A 19,708-nucleotide genomic window follows, 5' to 3' on the forward strand; every position below is an offset into this window, starting at 1 on the left:
TAAAGTTGATTTGCAAGAACTAAATTTTCATGACTGGGTAGTCTCGTGAAATTATGCTTAAAGAATGTTCTGACAATGAAGATGTGATTACTGTTATGTGTATCAGAATTTGTCTCATATTACAAGTTTTATGCCTCTTATAGCAAGATGTGAATTCATTTAAAATCCCACATTTCAATTGATATTTAATTTGCACTGTTTTTACATAGAGAATATTTAGTGTATGCAGTAAAACATGCTTGTATTGAAAAGTGATATTTATTCCTCTATAAGAGGAAATAATGAACATTTTATGGCAGATAGTTTGGTAAAAACGAACTGTTTTTTGCTGGTCCTGAAAGTTCATAATAATGTATTTTACTGTATTAAGGTCGGGATTCAGATTACCAAAGACAACTTCCTGTGTAATAAATGCTCAGTTTACCGGGTTCAGTGGCTTCAGTTGCTGCCATTCTTCAACCAAACATTTCATAAAAGTTAGAATCTGGTCCGTATGGGTGAGGGTATAGTTGTTTCAGCAAGGTCAATTTGTCCCCTTCTTCTGAATTGAAAATATGATGTCACAAAAACAGTGAGTCTTCATTTTTTGGGCAAAATATGTAGAAATGAAAGGTTTTGTCAATGGAATGTTAGATATCTAATATTGTATTATGAGTTCACCATCACAGTTTTGAAGTATATGGTATGTAAAACAGCACAAATGATGCTTAGCAGATGTAACACATGTACTGGTATTTTGGAAAGCAATGAATAAGAAGGATTCGTACCTAAATGTATCAGAAAGATAGATGTATGGCATGAATAACCTTTGTTCATTGTTTTCTGGATAAAACTGAATGTCATTTTGTTATGTTAAAATACTGAAAATGATGGGACATCATTTTCATGATGTCATCATTTTAAGTGTAAGTCATTCTGTTTAAACTGAGAATAATACCGAGTTGCATCAGGGTCTTGATGACAAAATTAAATTCTTCAAAATCAGTTTTGATAGGCAAATAGATTAACCCTTTATCATCTAAACCTCTTTATCATACCATATAGTGGGTTTATTCCGCGGGTCTAAAATTTGGCGATTTGCTGGCTCAAAAGTTTGCTAATAATTTTTAGCGGAATAAATTTTGGCGGACAGGGAGAAATTGTTTCTCTTTGAAATACTGAAGTCGCAATTGGGTGCATATTTGGTGCATGAAATTTTAGCGGAAAGCTATCTAACCGCTAAAATGAGCCAAAATTATAATCCCACGAAAAAAAAATGCTATACAGTATATAGAAAGAAAATGAAAAGCACAAATGTTTTCAACTTATTAATTATTTATGAGGCTTTGACAAATAACTGATGTAAAAGATATTTTATTGTAAATATTTTATAAATCATCTACATTTTTATAATTTTTATCCCCCATGTAATTTGGGGGCATATCATAGTTTCAAATCTGCCCTTGATCTATCTGTTTATAGATCTACAGTGCCAGCAAAACTTAAAACTTGTCCATATCTTTCGAATGGATGGTGACAATTAAGGCTTTCATATTTCACATGAGTATTCCTTATGACAAGACCTTTCATTTGTTACTAAAATTTTTGTCCTTGTGACCTTCACCTTGGAGTTTGGGCCTCTTTTGAAAACTTTAATCCAGGCCATAACTTTTGAATGGTTAGTGATAGATTTTCATATTTCACATTTGTATCCATTTTGACAATTAACCTTTCTTTTAGTACCAACATTTTTTATCCCATGATCTTGATCTTGGCATTTGACCTACTTTTGACAAACTTTAACCTGGGCCATAATGTTTGACTGGTGATAAGGCTTTCATGTTTTGCCTGTGTACTCCTTGTGACAAGATCTATCTTTTAGTACCTTGTGACAAGATCTATCTTTTAGTACCATAATTACTTTGCTGCCACACGGTATGCATCAGTGTTTCACAATCACATCTGGTTTTACTAACTTTCATTTTAAGAAGACTGTTAAATTTTAATTTACCACTCATATTTTGTGTGATTGTTGTAATATTTCAGTGAATTTTGCGGACATGAAAATGTTTCTACAGAAGTCAGAAAGGAAGAAATTTCTAAATCAGACACTATAGATTATGCCCTGTCTGCACCAGAAGAACAAGCCACGGCTGGGAAAGAAATCGAGAAGACGGAAGTCACAAAGCCAGCGACAACAGGAAGTGGTTATGTCGTGTACTGCTTGGATATCAGCGGATCTATGGGGGGAATGACACAGCTGCCCGAACTACAATGTACACTTCAAATGTTGAGCAATGTTTTCTGAAATTAATTTTCAATTAGGAAGTTTTTGATAAATTCAGTAAAGAAAACCAGTCATATCTGCTTATCGAATTCTTTGCTTACAAGTATTTTAAAGGGACCCAAAATTTTGTTTTTCACTTTTAATGATCAAAATCTACTGTCTAATGAGTTTGAAAGATTTCAAATGAAAATTAAGGTTATACATCATCACAGAAGCTCATTTTAGAGAGTATATTATCTGTTTTGTAAACAAAGATTGCGGTATGCTATTGTTGTCGAAATTTTCAAAAGAAATGGATATCGATCTAAGTTTATTATATTTTGGGAGTAAAATGTGTCATCTAAAAGTTAAAATTTGTGATTATGCAAAATTAAGATGAATTATATTACAAAATCAATATTTCACTTGTTTGTTTGTTTACATAAAAAAGACTTGAGTCTTTGTTTACATAACACAGATTTAAGGCTAAAATATTGCTTTCATTCTTGCATTCAGGAGGTAAAAATTTTGGCTGTCAACATTAAATGAGTTATATTTTTAATGTTTAACATAAAAAATGAAAAATATTTTGATCAAAAATCGTGAACCAGTCCCTTTAAGTTGGCTTTTAAAAATGATTTATGAAAGCTTTGTAAGTAAAAGATGTTTGCATGAACATGTATATAAAGTACATGTAAATAAAAAAAATAATGGAGAGAATTGTATTTAACCACCACATGATTCTGTAGGTATATTTGACCACCACATGATTCTGTAGGTATATTTGACCACCACACCATTCTGTAGGTATATTTGACCACCACATCATTCTGTAGGTATACTTGACCACCACACAATTCTGTAGGTATATTTGACCAACATAATGATTTTGTAGGTATATTTGAGTCCAATGTTTTCTATTTGATTTGAAGCTGAATGGAAGAAACAAAGAGACAGAGATTTTGCTTCTGGAAGTGACAGCGTGACAAGACTTCAGGCCATACAAGAGGCTCTTTTAAGGTAGTATGGTTTAAACACCCAATCAAGCATGGATGACTTACAGAAAATAGTCACAAACATGTATATATAATTAACTGCTTGAACTGGAAAACGATGTAACTCAGCAGCACATACTGCCCAAGATGTTTGTCTTATTTGTACTAACTTGAATCTAGTCACTTCAGTGCCAGATTCAAAGAAAGAGAGAGAGAGAAAGAGAGAGAGAGAGGGGGGGGAGAGAGTTTGCAATAGGAAAGGAGCCTTGTTTTGCATTCCTCCAATAAGGGTCCATAGACCCCCAACTCACTCATTCACCTTCTCTATGAGATAGATTGAAAACTTATGTTTAATTGCTAAAATATGGAAGACCCATTATTTCTTCAATATTAAGGTATAATTTCACATTTTTGCCTAGACAACTGGAGCGACTGCACCTTGACAGTCCGGAGCGCCGCGTGATCTTTATGACATTTGAGTCGGCGGTGGAGGTGTATGGAGACTGTACGAATTCCACCACACAGACTGTGCCATCCTCCATCCATGACAATTTTGAACCGCTTCTGAACCATGGAAAGACGTACTCCACAGACCACCAGATCAAGGGCCTCACAGACTCGTACCAGTAATGAACTTATCCTTCAAATATATCTAGATGCAAAAGTGTGTTTTATAGTAATCATTGAAATCGTCCAAGAATCGGATTGACTGAGTCACTTATGATAATGGCAAAGATCCATTGAAATACAATACATTGATTGCTTAATGTCCCTCTCGAGAATTTTTCACTCATATGGAGACGTCATCACTGCTGGTGAAGGGCTGCAAGTTTAGGCCTATGCTCGGCGCTTATGGCCATTGAGCAGGGAGGGATCTTTACCGTGCCACACCTGCTGTGACATGGGACCTCGGTTTTTGCGGTCTCGTCTGAAGGACTGCCCCATTTAGTCGCCTCTTACGACAAGCAAGAGGTACTGAGGTTGTATTCTAACCCGGATCTCCACGGGATGAAATACAATAGAAATGCATACTTAAATCATCATTCACAAGAAGAAAACAGACATCAAAAGCTTTGAATTTTATTATTTCCAGGAAAATAGTAACAAATGTTAATAAGCTAAGGCCCAAGGGGTGCACAAGTCTTGGGCCTGCCCTGTCCGTAGCAATGGGGATAGTTGAAGACTCAGTAGGGTCGGAGATTATTCTTTGTACTGATGGAGCTCCCAATGGAGGAATAGGCAGTATGAGTAGAGATGCGGTGGAGAATTTCTATGTAAAGGTGAGACCCTTCGCATAGCTGATGCTGTTGTGTAAATCAAGTAAAATCTTGATGCTTAAAGGGGCATTAGCTGTGAGTGATGGCAACCATTTTCTCTCAAAATCTCTCGGTGACAGGGGAATGTATATTAATCTCTCAAAATCTCTCAATGACACGGGAATGTATATTAATGGCTAATAAAAACATTTATTTTGTACAAAAACTAGAGAAACCTAGTAAAACTACATTAGGTTTTAGTGTAAAGAAATATATAAGGAAGAATTATTACCTTGCAAGACAATAGTTATTTAATCACCAAAATTACGTAATTATTCATGTGCCTGTTTGGAGGTTAAAAAGTGTTTTGAAATAATTAAATATGGGCGTTATTACTGAAATATATAATATGAGCAATTTTCATTGAATTCAATTTTTGGTGACAAAATTGCAGAAAATGGGGCATTATTGAAATACTACCTGGTAAGTTATAGTTGCAATAACGGTGCATTGTGGATTTGCTTGGATAATTAGGATTATAATGAATTCATTTTTTAGCTCACCTAAGCTGAAAGCTGAAGTGAACTTTTCTGATCGCCTGTTGACCGTTGCCTGTCCATCTGTAAACTTTTTACATTTTCGACTTCTTCTCCAGAACAACTGGACCAATTTCAACAAAACTTAACAAAAAGCATTCTTGGGTAAAGGGCTTTCAAGTTTGTTTAAATGAAGGGTCATGTCCCTTTCAAAGGGGAGATAATCACAAAAATGCAAAAATAGGGTGGGGTCATTTAAAAATCTTCTTCTTAAGAACCACTGGGCCAGAAGAGCTGAAATTTACATGAAAGCTTCCTGACATATTGCAGATTCAAGTTTGTTCAAATCATGGCCCCCGGTGGTAGGATTGGACCACAAGGGGGGATCAAAGTTTTACATACAAATATATAGGGAAAAACTTTTAAAGGGTAGATAATCACAAAGTAGAGTGGAGTAATTTAAAAATCTTCTTCTGAAGAACCACTGGGCCAGAAGAGCTGAAGTTTACATGAAAGCTTCCTGACATAGTGCAGATTCAATTTTATAGAACCATGACCCCCCTGGGGTATGTTGGGCCACAATGGGATCAAGATTTATATCTCCCTCATGCATAGCTCTTATCCTGAGACGAATTTGACACCACTTTTTTTGGCACGCTGTTTTTGGCTATAATAGCTCTAAAACTTCATTGTTATTTCGGATTTCAAACATTTCGGTTGAGTATCACTGAAGAGACATTATTTGTCGAAATGCGCATTTGGTGCATCAAAATTGGTACCGTATAAGTTTAACATAATGACCCCTGGGTCGAGGCCTATGCTGGTGGACTGTTAGTCCCCGAGGATCTCTACAGCCCAGTAGCTAAGTACATCGTTACTAGCTTGAAAATACGGATGTATATTTAATTGCTGTTATAAAGTTTAGAAATTCATTTCAAAATTAAGGATTACATGCATCTCCCTCATGCATAGCTCTTATCCTTAGACAAATTTGACTCCACTTTTTTGGCATGCTGTTTTGGCTATAATAGCTCTATAACTTCATTGTTATTTCGGATTTCAAACATTTTGGTTGAGCATCACTGAAGAGACATTATTTGTCGAAATGCGCATCTGGTGCATCAAAATTGGTAGCTGCAGAACTGTAGCTCTCTGAAAAAATATTTTGTTTATGTCAAAATATTTTTTCAGAGAGCTACAGTTCTGGAGCTACAAAATTGGTACCGTATAAGTTTAACATATGCAAATACATGTATATAGGTAAAATCTTTGAAAGTCTTCTTCTCAAGAACCATTGGGCCAGGAAAGTGCACATTTACATGGGAGCTTTTTGCAGATTTAAGTTTGTTAAAACCATGGCCCCCGGGGGTAGCTTAGGCCCACAATGGGGATCAAAGTTTTGCATGCGAATATATTCTGATATATACATGTACAATACTGATCACATGTACAATATCTATTAACCCATTAATAACAACAGCCACATCAGTAGTCACTTCATTTCTCTCAAATATTTTAATCCACTTGAGTATCTAGGGCTGGAGATAAGAGTATTTCAATCATTTGTCATTTTGAAGGCTGGAGAACTGTGTATTTCAATCATTTGTCATTTTGAAGGCTGGAGAACTGTGTATTTCAATCATTTGTCATTTTGAAGGCTGGAGAACAGAGTATTTCAATCATTTGTCACTTTGAAGGCAGGAGAACTGTGTATTTCAATCATTTGTCATTTTGAAGGCTGGAGAACTGTGTATTTCAATCATTTGTCATTTTGAAGGCTGGAGAACTGTGTATTTCAATCATTTGTCATTTTGAAGGCTGGAGAACATGCCAAAAAGAAGAACATCACAATATCAGTTCTTGCTGTGGAGGGGGAGAGAACTGGGCTGGAGAAAGTGTGTAAATGTGCTGAGATTTCTGGAGGGACTGTGAATGTGCTAAATCCACTGGAGATTTCCCGCCAACTTCGACTAATCTCTCAGAATTATGTTATTGCTACGTATGTAACAGTCACTCTCTTTCTCCACCCAGAGCTAGAAGTTGATGACCCGAGATTCCCTAAGGTAATTTTACTCTCTTTGAAGTTTTGTCGATTTAGATATACTCATTACTACATGTATACCTAAAGTTTTCAAGACATGAATTGTAAACACAACAAATATACTTGAAAAATTGTGATTGTAAGATTGTAAGTAATTATCCTTCCTACATTCCTATTGTCACAAATTTTGCAATATTTTAAAACCAGCATTTTTGGATGGTGTGGGAAATCAATCAGCAAAAAAGATATGGTTATCATGATAGTCCAGATCGGAACAGTGGAATGACGTAGCGTAATTGGGATGATGTAGGATGATTTTGGATAATGTATTTAAAGATAATTTTGGATAATGCTGTATAATTTGATTTGTAGGCCAGTAGCCGGATAATTAAGGAGGTGGGGAGTGCCACAAAAGATACCGACATGACGTTCTCATTTAAGATGAAAAACCCCGGCAAGAAACTGGACATTGAAAAAATACCATTCCAAGTAAGGAAAAAGATGAATTATTTGCACATTGATATGATTATGATATGCACTGCTATTGTGATGTCATGATTTCAACACTGGTTTGTTACCGTAGCACTAAACTTGACTGAGGAAGGTCGAAAACATGGGCGAAATATTTAGAAACATTTGTTATGGAGATTTTTTTAATATATTAACAGAAATTAAATATTGTTTTACAGGACTAGGTTTTTTTTTAACCTTCTTGGAAGTATCACAATCATGATGCTAATTTCAGCAATGTTTATGTAGAAAGATTAGGAATGAAAGTTTGTATAGCTGTTCAAATCTGGTATAATAGTTTAGAAAACCAAAATAACAAATTCTATTGAGAATGAGCTTTTGACCTACATCAAGAAATGTGTATATTATATGGACATTCGTTGTGAAGTCGGAAAAAATAACCCTTTAGATTTTCCATTTACGCCTAAAGAAGTGCAAGTAGGAATATCAAGCTTGAAATCTGGAAAATGCTCTGGTCTGGACCTTATTCCAAATGAATTTATTAAGATAAGTGCTGATGTTTTTCTGCCTATACTGGTTAAACTTTTTAACAAAATTCTTCAGACTGGCAGAATGCCAGAGTTATGGAACCTCTCATTAATTACAACTTTGTACAAGTCTGGTGATCCAGGAAATTGCAGTAATTATAGAGGATTAAGTGTAACAAGTTGTCTTGGTAAACTTTTTAACAGATTACTCCAAACACGTCTTAATAATTATTTAGAATCTGGAGGATTATTAAGTCACTTTCAGGCAGGATTTAGGAAAGGATATCGTACAACAGATAACATTTTCATCCTAAAAACTTTAATGAACAAATACTTGTTTAAAAGAAAGAAGGAATTATTTTTATGCTTCGTTGATTTTTCAAAAGCTTTTGATACTGTATGGAGACCAGCTCTTTTGTATAAAATTTTAAAAAAGGGAATTGGTGGAAATTTTTTCAATATTATAAAACATATGTACTCTACTACAAAATGTGCTGTAAGACAGGGAAATTTATGTAGTAACTTTTTTAATACTACATTAGGAGTTAAACAGGGGGACAATTTAAGTCCTACTTTATTTAATATTTTTGTTGATGACTTTGAAAATTACTTTGATAAAGTAGTAACTTATCCTGTATCTTTAGGTGATATAACTTTTATTCACTTATTTTTTGCTGATGATCTTGTTTTATTATCAGAGTCAGCTGAAGGCCTCCAAAATTGTATAGACACTCTTTCAAAATATTGTATAGAATGGAAGTTGCATGTAAACTTAGAAAAAACAAAGGTTATGGTTTGTTCTACCAGGAAAACAAAGATCAATTATGGATTTTATTATAACAATTCTACTATAGATGTAACTGATAAGTACAAATATCTTGGTATAATTTTACAATCAAATGGCAATTTAAAACATGCCTGTGAGGATCTTGCTGCTAGAGCCAGAAAAGCTTACTTTGCCTTGAAGCGTAAACTACCTTTTGGCTCTGATCTCTCACCAAACTTGTGGTTAAAACTATATGAATCAATTATTGTCCCAATTTTAACATACTCCTCAGAAATTTGGATCTCTGACTTTAATGCAAACCCCAATAATTTTGATAAAACTCCTTTTGAAAACATTCAGAATTTTATCTTGAAAAACATCTTAGGTGTACATAATAAAGCATCAAACTTGGCAACAAAAATGGAATTAGGTGTTCTCCCTATTCATGCCAAAATATACCAGCTTGCTATTAAATACTATTCTAGATTGGAAAATTTAGCAAAATCTAATGATAATCACAATGTTTTACTAAGGAATGCTTACTTGGAAGATGTACACTTGGCTAGTGAAAATAAAAAATGCTGGCAAACTTGTATAAAATCAATACAAAAGATGTTAAATGTTAACGTTGACACTGAATGTAAAATGTTTATTCCTAAACTTAAAAAATTCTTTGAAAATAAATTCTTTTCTGAACTTCAACATATTAACAACACTCAAAGTGGTAAGCTCTCATTTTATAGTACATTATTCAACCATGATGTTATGAAACTAGAAATCCAACCATATTTATGTCTTCCACTTCCTAAGAATTTAGTTTCTTATCTTACCAAATTAAGAATAAGTGCACATAAGTTGTATGTAGAAACAGGTCGATATTGTAATCCTGTCATTCCTAGAGAAAATAGATTTTGTTTTCATTGTCAAACTATTGTTGAAGATGAAAAACATTTTTTACTTGATTGTCCTGTGTATGAACATATTAGAAAAATGCATTCAAAACTACTAGATATTAATACCTTATTTTGTTTACTAAATCCACATAACCTTGTATCTACAAAACAAACCTGTCTATACATCAGAGACTGTTTTAATGTTAGAAATAAGTTTTCAACAGTTTGATATTTTGTAATGTATCAATATATATGTGTATCTATGTATGGCTAACAACACATTCTTATATAATGTGCTTTAGTGCCAATAAAGAATTGAATTGAATTAAAGAATTGAATTGAATATTATAGATTAAATTACTCATACATAAAACACTGTGTTATACTCGTATACTTTAAGGTGTATTTACCGGTTTCAATAGGATTGATTGATTGTGTATTAATGTTTAACATCCCTCTTGAAAATTTTTCACTCGTATGGAGACGTCACCACTGCCGGTGAAAGGCTGCAAAATTTAAGCCTATGCTTGGCGCTTACAGCCATTGAGCAGGGAGGGATCTTTATCGTGCCACACCTGCTGTGACACGGGGCCTCGATTTTTCCGATCTTATTTGAAGGACCACCCCATTTAGTCGCTTCTTATGACAAGCAAGGGGTACTGAGGACCTATTCTATCTCCATGTGATGTTTCAGATAGATGTCATGAAAACTTGCATAACTATAAGTAGCGATAGACAGGGCGTGTGTAGAGAAAGGAAAACGTCAGATTGAGTAGAAATTGACAAGGCAGAACACAAATCTCGATATTATTCATGCACACTGCTGGTCGTGATGGTTTATAGTACTACCCTAAATACCTTTTCATCTTCTGTAGAATGTATTTGCATTCAGAACACCTTATGAAAGTACCAATTCAGATTCACTGTTGGAAAGTGTGGAGGAGAGGAAGATGGCTGTAGTTTTGAGGTCATAGGTCAAGGTCATCATTAGAAATCAATGTAACAAGGTTGTGAACAGTTTTATACCATGAAAAAATTAACCATGTTACTGCTACAGCAATGGTGGTAAAAGGATTATTGATTGATTGACTTATGCAGCCATTTTATGGTGGTTAACTAAATGAAAAATGTTCAGCATTGAATTTGAAGTTTCCCTGATGGCTCCCAGTAAGCTTACTGTTTTTTGAAAATCAGGGAAACAATCTTTTTGCGTGCCAAGGGGGTTGTGATCCTTGACATGGGGCACACTTAAATGTCGCATCCGATGGATATAAGGTCCTTGGTTCAAAACATTATAATTGAGAATGGTGCTTTTTAAATGATGCCATGTTGTGAAAGGATGTTCTCTTGTTGTGATTTTTTACATATAAAGACACTTTGTTTTCTAGGTACAGATTTCTTACACATTAAAGGACGGCAGAAAGATGTTGAGAACAATAAGTAAGGAGCTGTCGACTACAGACAACCGACAGGTCATGGAGGAGGTATGAACTCCACGGACTAGTATTTAACCACTACCAAGTATCTGTTTAAATCTGACAATGGAGGTATGAACTCCACAGACTAGTAACCACTACCAAGTATCTGTTTAAATCTGACAATGGAGGTATGAACTCCACGGACTAGTAACCACTACCAAGTATCTGTTTAAATCTGACAATGGAGGTATGAACTCCACGGACTAGTAACCACTGCAAGTATCTGTTTAAATCTGACAATGGAGGTATGAACTCCACGAACTAGTAACCACTACAAGTATCTGTTTAAATCTGACAATGGAGGAGGTATGAACTCTACGGACTAGTATTAAACCACTACAAGTATCTGTTTAAATCTGACAATGGAGGTATGAACTCCACAGACTAGTAACCACTACCAAGTATCTGTTTAAATCTGACAATGGAGGTATGAACTCCACGGACAAGTAATCACTACCAAGTATCTGTTTAAATCTGACAATGGAGGTATGAGCTCCACAGACTAGTAACCACTACAAGTATCTGTTTAAATCTGACAATGGAGGAGGTATGAACTCCACGGACTAAATAATTACATGTATCAACACGTCAATAGGCATTACAAAATTACTAGTATTAGTCATTTACTGACCAAATAATTACATGTATCAGCGCATCAATAGGCATTACAAAAATTACTAATATTAGTCGTTTACTGACCAAATAATTACATGTATCAGCGCATCAATAGGCATTACAAAAATTACTGGTATTAGTTGTTTACTGCAAATGTTAACAGTGTATAATCATTAACAATTCTAAGCTGTGACAATGTATTTTACGTCTTTATTAGCCGTGGATTCTGAAGCAGATGGAGTAATTTCTGCATAATGACTCTATCCATAGAACAAATTAACCACACCTATCATTGTTGATATGTTCTTATATAATACAATCATCCCACACATTTATACATATTTAAGCATTTCACTGTCGGCACACACAGAAGGCAGCATGGTTTCATACCGTGTACTATTTTGGGAGGGGGGGGGGGGGGGGACATATTGTGATTAGGTAGCATTTTATGGAGCTCTACGTGTTCAATGAAAATATTCATTTTGATTTTTAACAGAAATGGGACAAAATGAAAACAATCCACTTGTAAATTCTGATTGCTATTGTTCATAGACTTTTAGGCTACTATTGTTGACTTGAAACTAATCGATAATCCAACAGGTTTGATGGCAGTTTACTAGCATAGAAACCTGGAAGAATTCTACAATTCATTTGAGTTTTGCTGTGTTTTATGTTTGCATCACATTATTGGAAATATTTTGCAGGAAATGAATGTAAATGTGGTTGGCACAGCAGCAGTACAAAAAACAGCTTTTCTCGCCAGCAAAGGGGACATAAATGTTGCTCGCTCAAAATTGTACGTAACTATATTAATCAGTAGTTATGTTTTAAATACCCCCACCCCTTTTGTGTGCAGATCAATCAGGAGTGACATTTGAACACCCCCACCTCCACCCCTTTTTAGCTCACCTGAACCGAAGGTTCAAGTGAGCTATTCTGATCACATTTTGTCCGGCGTCCGTCTGTCTGTCCGTAAACTTTTCACATTTTCGACTTCTTCTCCAGAACCACTGGGCCAATTTCAACCTAACTTGGCCAAAAGCATCCTTGGGTGAAGGGCTTTCAAGTTTGTTCAAATGAAGGGCCATGTCCCTTTCAAAGGGGAGATAATCACAAAAATGCCAAAATAGGGTGGGGTCATTTAAAAATCTTCTTCTCAAGAACCACTGGGCCAGAAGAGCTGAAATTTACCTGAAAGCTTCCTGACATATTGCAGATTCAAGTTTGTTCAAATCATGGCCCCCGGTGGTAGGATGGGGCCACAAGGGGGGATCAAAGTTTTACACACAAATATATAGGGAAAAACTTTAAAAATCTTCTCAAGAACCACTAAGCCAGAAAAGCTGAGATTTACATGAAAGCTTCCTGACATAATGCGGATTCAAGTTTGTTCAAATCATGGGCCCTGGGGGTTGGATGGGGCCACAATAGGGGATCAAAGTTTTACATACAAATATATAGGAAAAATCTTTAAAATCTTCTTCTCAAGAACCACTGAGTCAAAAAAGCTGATTTTACATGAAAACTTTGTGACATAGTGCAGATTCAAGTTTGTTCAAATCATGGCCCCCGGGGGTAGGATGGGGCCACAAGGGGGGATCAAAGTTTTACATACAAATATATAGGGAAAAACTTTAAAAATCTTCTTCTCAAGAACCACTAAGCCAGAAAAGCTGAGATTTGCATGAAAGCTTCCTGACATAATGCAGATTCAAGTTTGTTCAAATCATGGGCTCCGGGGGTTGGATGGGGCCACAATAGGGTATCAAAGTTTTACATACAAATATATAGGAATAAAGTGCACCGCCACGGCACATGATACGCCCGTCACATATTGTTAACATGAACATATCACCATGAAGAGATAGGTATGCATGGAACCAAATGTCAACCTTCTTTAAGAATCTTACCCACTTTATGGCCTCATGTGACATTGCTTCAAATATTGATAATGTAAGCTTAATGATTTTTAAAAGGATATAAAAACATTTTCCCAAATGTTTTCAATGAAATGATTAAAGTGCAAGATAGCCCTTTATCCAAGCAAACAACTTACAATAAATGGGAGTACTCAAAAAGGTTGATTTATTCAACATATCAAAAAATACATATATCAGTATCTGCCTTTGTCAAATCTTCAAGTATAAAAGTAAAATATGCATGGTGATGTCAATATAAATAAATATAGATTAAAAACGGTTATTTCAAACACTGGTGCATCTCCTATGGTGTAGTTATTAATTAGAAAAAAATAATACATCATATATTTCTCAACTGGTTGTGTTAGACTTGAGAAATGCACATCTGCAGCTTTGCTCATTGTATTTTAAGGAATGAAGAACAATGCACAGCGTAATAAAACATCAAACATTAGTCATTATGTTTATTCTTAGACTGTAAAACTGTCATCTTAGTGAGACATGACAATCTGCACCTTGTTGTTGAGATATAAAATAAAAATATATTTTACAATATCATATTAATTCTTAAACTTTATACCAAATTAACTTTCAAAGTAATGGCTACCAATTAGAACTGTTCTAAAATTTGACAGATCAATTAGAAGGCCAGATTCCTCTGCCCAATTCCTGATTGCAAGAGATATAGATAGCACCTCCTTGATCAGATTGCTGTAACAGAAATCTTCTAAACTCATTAATTAATCTGTAATTTGACAGAATGCAATTTTTCTGTTAGCAAAATGCCTCCTGAATTGCTTGATAATTACACCCATGGGACAAGGGAAATTTCTCTTGTTACTGACACAAAAGAAATAATTTGTTTGTTATATACTGCTGTATAGTACAGTGTATATAATGAAGAATGTGTAGTTTCTTGAATTAACATTTTTTAATATGGTTATTGCAATACTATTTCATCTGTTCAGATTTACACAAATGCCCAATCTGCAGCTTTGTTCATTGTATATCTTTTTTCTGAACAATGCCACAGCCATAACAAAACATCAAAATACTAATCATTAAAATAGGCCTTTATACATATTGCAACCATTTGTTGTCTTAGTGAGAAATGATACTCTGCATATAGGTTGCTGAGAAAAAAAATTAAAAATTATATAGTACAATGTCAAATTAATTTTGAAAATAAAGACTAACCACAACAAACAAATTCACTTTCATAAATAATTTCTGGTATATCTGCAATCTCTCTGCCCAATTCCCTAGAGATAAAGATAACACCTGCTTGATCATGTTGATCAGAGATGCTCTACACAAAACTCATTAATTAGTCTTGTCAAAATGCCCTTTGCATGCTACTCCCATGGGACAAGTGGAATTTCTCATGTTATTGTTAGAAACAAAGGAAACATTACATAGGCTAAAAAAAAGCTGTACAGTATATCATAAAAAAAATATATGTTTTCTTGATGTAACATTTTTGAATGAGGTTTTCTACAAAACTCTTATATGAGTAGAGATTGTACCAATTATAACATACTTTTTTCAAAAAATCACTTCAACTAAATGTCAGTGACCTTAAAGTACAGTGCGACACACCTTCTACCTAAGATGCATAAGATGACCAAGTTTCATGATTCTAGATCAAATAGTTTTCAAGTTATGAGCCGGACAGGGTTTTACCATATTTGGCCATATCTTCTTAATTAAAAGTCACAGCGACCTGGTTTTAATGTGCGACACACCTTCTACCCAAGATGTATCAACTGACAAAGTTTGATTATTCTAGGCCTTATAGTATTTAAGTTATGAGCCGGACACGAAAAATCTAACAGACGGACGGACGGACAGACAGACGGACATGAAGGCCATAACATAATACGGCCCGTCTTAAGACGGGCGTATAAAAATCTTCTCAAGAACCACTGAGCCAGAAAAGCTGATTTTTACATGAAAACTTTTTGACATAGTGCAGATTCAAGTTTGTTCAAATCATGGCCCCTGGGGGTAGGATGAGGCCACAAGGGGGATCAAAGTTTTACATACAAATATATAGTTAAAATCTTTTTCTCAATAACCACTGAGTCAGAAAAGCTGATATTTACAAGAAAACTTTCTGACATAGTGAAGATTCAAGTTTGTTCAAATCATGGCCCCCGGGGGGTAGGATGGGGCCACAAGTGGGGGGGGGGGGTCAAAGTTTTACATACAAATATAGGAAAAAGCTTTAAAAATCTTCTTCTCTAGAACCATTGGGCCAAAGAAGTTGACATTTACATGAAAGCTTTCTGACATAGTGTAGATTCAAGTTTGCAAAGGGTAGTTTGGGCCATAATAGGGACTAAGGTTTTACATGCAAATATATATGGAAAGTCTTCAGATATGGGCCAAAGTGACTCAGGTGAGCGATGTGACCCATGGGCCTCTTGTTTGTTAAATCATCTCTAATCTATCGCCACACTTAGGATTACTTAGTCGGATAACTGTTTATCCGTCTTTTACACCCTAAATCATGATAACTGTTTCACATCCCCAAAAACGAGGGTTTAAACCTCCATTTTTTATTGACAGACTGTCATCAAAGCTCATGATTTCCAAAGGATCCAGAAATTTACGGCAGAAAGAGGACAAAGCAGCGTTTATTGAGGAGAGCAAGTCCTTGACAGATGTGATCAACAAGCTTCATAAAGACAGACAGGTGAGTAGAGCCAAAAATCACAGATAGTAATAAACCAAAGGAAATCAAAGTACTGATAGTACTGAAAGACGGGGTCAACAAGCTTTACAAGGATAGGTAGAGAATAATCTAAGGGAAAGACGAGACATGTACCTTCTGTGTAATCAAGTGGAAAGGTCAAGGATAATGCTTCTTAAATGTCAAAGTCATTCATTAAATAAAATTTTTCACAGATGAAACTTGGCCATGCTCTTGAGCACAGTGCATGTATGTTGTGAATAATCAGAAAATGACATGTTAGGTTTTATAATGTAACCATAGTTACAATGACCTCTGCCTTTATCTGAAACATCTAAAATATTTGGGAATGTTTTCTTTGCAGGCCTCCGGTTTCTCTGATAGAGACACAGCGGTCCTACAAGACCATGCCAAGAAGTCAAAGGTCAAACTATCTGGGGCATCCAATAAAATGTCGTATCTCAAGAGTCGCCAAGAGACCAACCAGTCTGTAATCGACACATACTATGGATATAAACAGATGTAATTAACAGTGTATTGGATCTTCCATTTAATACACAGCAGCCAGGAATTGTGTAGTTATACTCATTGGGTATTTCTAATTCTCAAAGAAACACGTAAACGAGTAGGAATTGAGACATTACATCAAAATGAGAACAATAGCCTCTTGATCTTTACAGAGAACATAACAGTTCCTCTATTGTCTCGTAGATTTACCTTCTTTCTAAAATTCTCCCAAAGTCAATGCTGAAATTTGATGAAATAAAATCCACGAATATCTGAACTGTACACAACTTTGTATCATAAATTCAGCAGAAATGGAATAATATTGACAGGTGCACTGCTTCTTCATTTCAAATTTTCATTGAGATTACAAAAATTAACCAACTTTGTGACATCACACTCAAAATGATTATTCAGTTTTGGGGAATTTAAATTTTTGTGTAATTGAAGAATGTTAAATTTTGAGGCCAGAAATAGTTCCTGTATTAAATTGGGGTTTAATCATGTATTTATAAAATGTGTGTAAAATTATATGCTTAAATTTTTTTGTTGGCTCAATAGATATTTTTTTGTTTGAACTCTGTAACAGTTTTATCCTACATTTACAGATATTGCTTTTTTAGCTCACCTGAGCCGAAGGCTCAAGTGAGCTTTTCTGATCACATTTTGTCCGGCGTCCATCTGTAAACTTTTCATCTTCTCATGAACCACTGGGCCAATTTCAACCAAACATGGCCAAAAGCATCCTTGGGTGAAGGGCTTTCAAGTTTGTTCAAATGAAGGGCCATGTCCCTTTTAAAGGGGAGATAATCACAAAAATGCCAAAATAGGGTGGGGTCATTTAAAAATCTTCTTCTCAAGAACCACTGGGCCAGAAGAGCTAAAATTTACCTGAAAGCTTCCTGACATATTGCAGATTCAAGTTTGTTCAAATCATGGCCCCTGGTGGTAGGATGGGGCCACAAGGGGGGATCAGTTTTACATAAAAATATATAGGGAAAAACTTTAAGAATCTTCTTCTCAAGAACCACTAAGCCAGAAAAGCTGATTTTTACATGAAAGCTTCCTGACATAATGCAGATTCAAGTTTGTTCAAATCATGGCCCCCGGGGGTTCGATGGGGCCACAATAGGGGATCAAAGTTTTACATACAAATATATAGGAAAAATCTTTAAAAATCTTCTTCTCAAGAACCACTAAGCCAGAAAAGCTGATTTTTACATGAAAACTTTGTGACATAGTGCAGATTCAAGTTTGTTCAAATCATGACCCCCGGGGGGTAGGATGGGGCCACAAGTGGAGGGGGAGGGGGTCAAAGTTTTACATACAAATATAGGAAAAAGCTTTAAAAATCTTCTTCTCTAGAACCATTGAGCCAAAGAAGTTGACATTTACATGAAAGCTTTCTGACAGTGTAGATTCAAGTTTGCAAAGGGTAGTTTGGGCCATAATAGGGACTATTAGGTTTTACATGCAAATATATATGGAAAGTCTTCAGATATGGGCCAAGGTGACTCAGGTGAGCGATGTGGCCCATGGGCCTCTTGTTTTATTTATTGTATGGGTAAAAAAAGATGTGAAACTTTTTATGTTAGTACTGCAGTCATGGCTGCTTTGTTGCTGAATAATAATCCATGATTTCATCTTTACAACCTTGGACCAATACCATATGGTTATCATAGATACTTATATACAATGTGCATGTCTGTTATTTTATTTGCTGGCCTCAGTTGAAGAATGTAATGAAATACACCCTGCAATAACAAATATATTTCCCATGTACCGGTGATGATAGATTAACAAATTTATACCACATCAGTAGAATGTGTAGGTAGGATCTATGATGGGCATTATTAGCAAGTTTGTTGAAGTCGCTAAAATAAAGCTATCAATAATTCATGCCAGTACGGGAAATCAGCTATCTTTCTTGGCTGTTGTTACTGAAAATTCTATAATAAACATGGATGACTGATATTTTACATTTAATGATATTAATGTAAATACATGTCATTAAAGACTTGTGTTTGCTATTTTTAGAATTGATCAGGTTTCTTAAGACCCATAGGATATAATTTCAATATTGCTATGAAATTTGTTAATACATGTAGTACATGCCCATTTTTCATTTAAATCAAATGAATTTTAGTTGCATGGGAAACAAATTTAGTAATGTAAGTTGAGTTATGCTTTTCAATTTTGTTGTAAACTGTTTAACAAATTAAACTGATATATAGCCATCTTCCTGTTCCGATATATAGTTACTTCCTCTTCTGATTTATAGATATCTTCCTGTTCTGGTTTATGCATTGTCAAGGAAAGGAACAAAGTGTAATCGACCGTGGGTTTCCGACGATGTGATCATCATGTGATTTACGTAACATGTGATTAGTTAGAATTGTCATTTGCAGTAGAAAAAACATTTCTTGTCCAGTAAAACTTGACAGTTCAGTTGCTGATCTAAAAATCAAAGTAGAGAACTGACAGGGCTCCACCATAAATCTGAAATTGAAAAGGGTCTTCCTCTGCCTAAGCCAAGTATTATGTATAAAATTTATGAAAATCTTTTATACGAAGCTGAAGTTAATGTGCGTTATAGAAAGTCCTGATGGATGGACAAACAAAACATTACCTGTCATCATATGACAGCCCCCCCCCCCCCCCCCCCCCCCCCCCTCAAATAACAGATGCCTCGACACCATTATGAAAGGTGAAGATAATGAACAGTGATCAATCTCATAACTCTTTATAAGTAATACAAAATAGATAG

At 35.1% G+C, this 19,708-nt stretch overlaps 1 protein-coding gene across 4 annotated transcripts in view; it reads left to right on the forward strand.

Annotated features, from left to right (window-relative positions):
* The window catches only part of LOC125649903 (circularly permutated Ras protein 1-like), a 47,073-nt gene extending 27,894 nt beyond the window's left edge, over positions 1–19,179 (forward strand). For 3 of the 4 annotated variants that reach the window (XM_048877753.2, XM_048877755.2, XM_056165758.1), the window contains 10 exons: positions 2,026–2,255; positions 3,178–3,265; positions 3,660–3,866; positions 4,334–4,520; positions 6,850–7,095; positions 7,446–7,562; positions 11,119–11,214; positions 12,528–12,619; positions 16,314–16,440; positions 16,802–19,179. In XM_048877753.2, the coding sequence (XP_048733710.2) occupies positions 2,026–2,255; positions 3,178–3,265; positions 3,660–3,866; positions 4,334–4,520; positions 6,850–7,095; positions 7,446–7,562; positions 11,119–11,214; positions 12,528–12,619; positions 16,314–16,440; positions 16,802–16,963 (1,552 nt within the window). In that variant the 3' untranslated portion in view covers positions 16,964–19,179. Of the gene's footprint in view, positions 1–2,025; positions 2,256–3,177; positions 3,266–3,659; positions 3,867–4,333; positions 4,521–6,849; positions 7,096–7,445; positions 7,563–11,118; positions 11,215–11,453; positions 11,905–12,527; positions 12,620–16,313; positions 16,441–16,801 lie in introns of those variants that run through there. The other variant, XM_056165759.1, reaches the window with a different exon arrangement.
* Positions 19,180–19,708: the final 529 nt, after the last annotated feature.

The sequence above is a fragment of the Ostrea edulis genome, chromosome 5 (genome assembly GCF_947568905.1).
Source record: "Ostrea edulis chromosome 5, xbOstEdul1.1, whole genome shotgun sequence".
NCBI classification, from domain to species: Eukaryota; Metazoa; Mollusca; class Bivalvia; order Ostreida; family Ostreidae; genus Ostrea; species Ostrea edulis.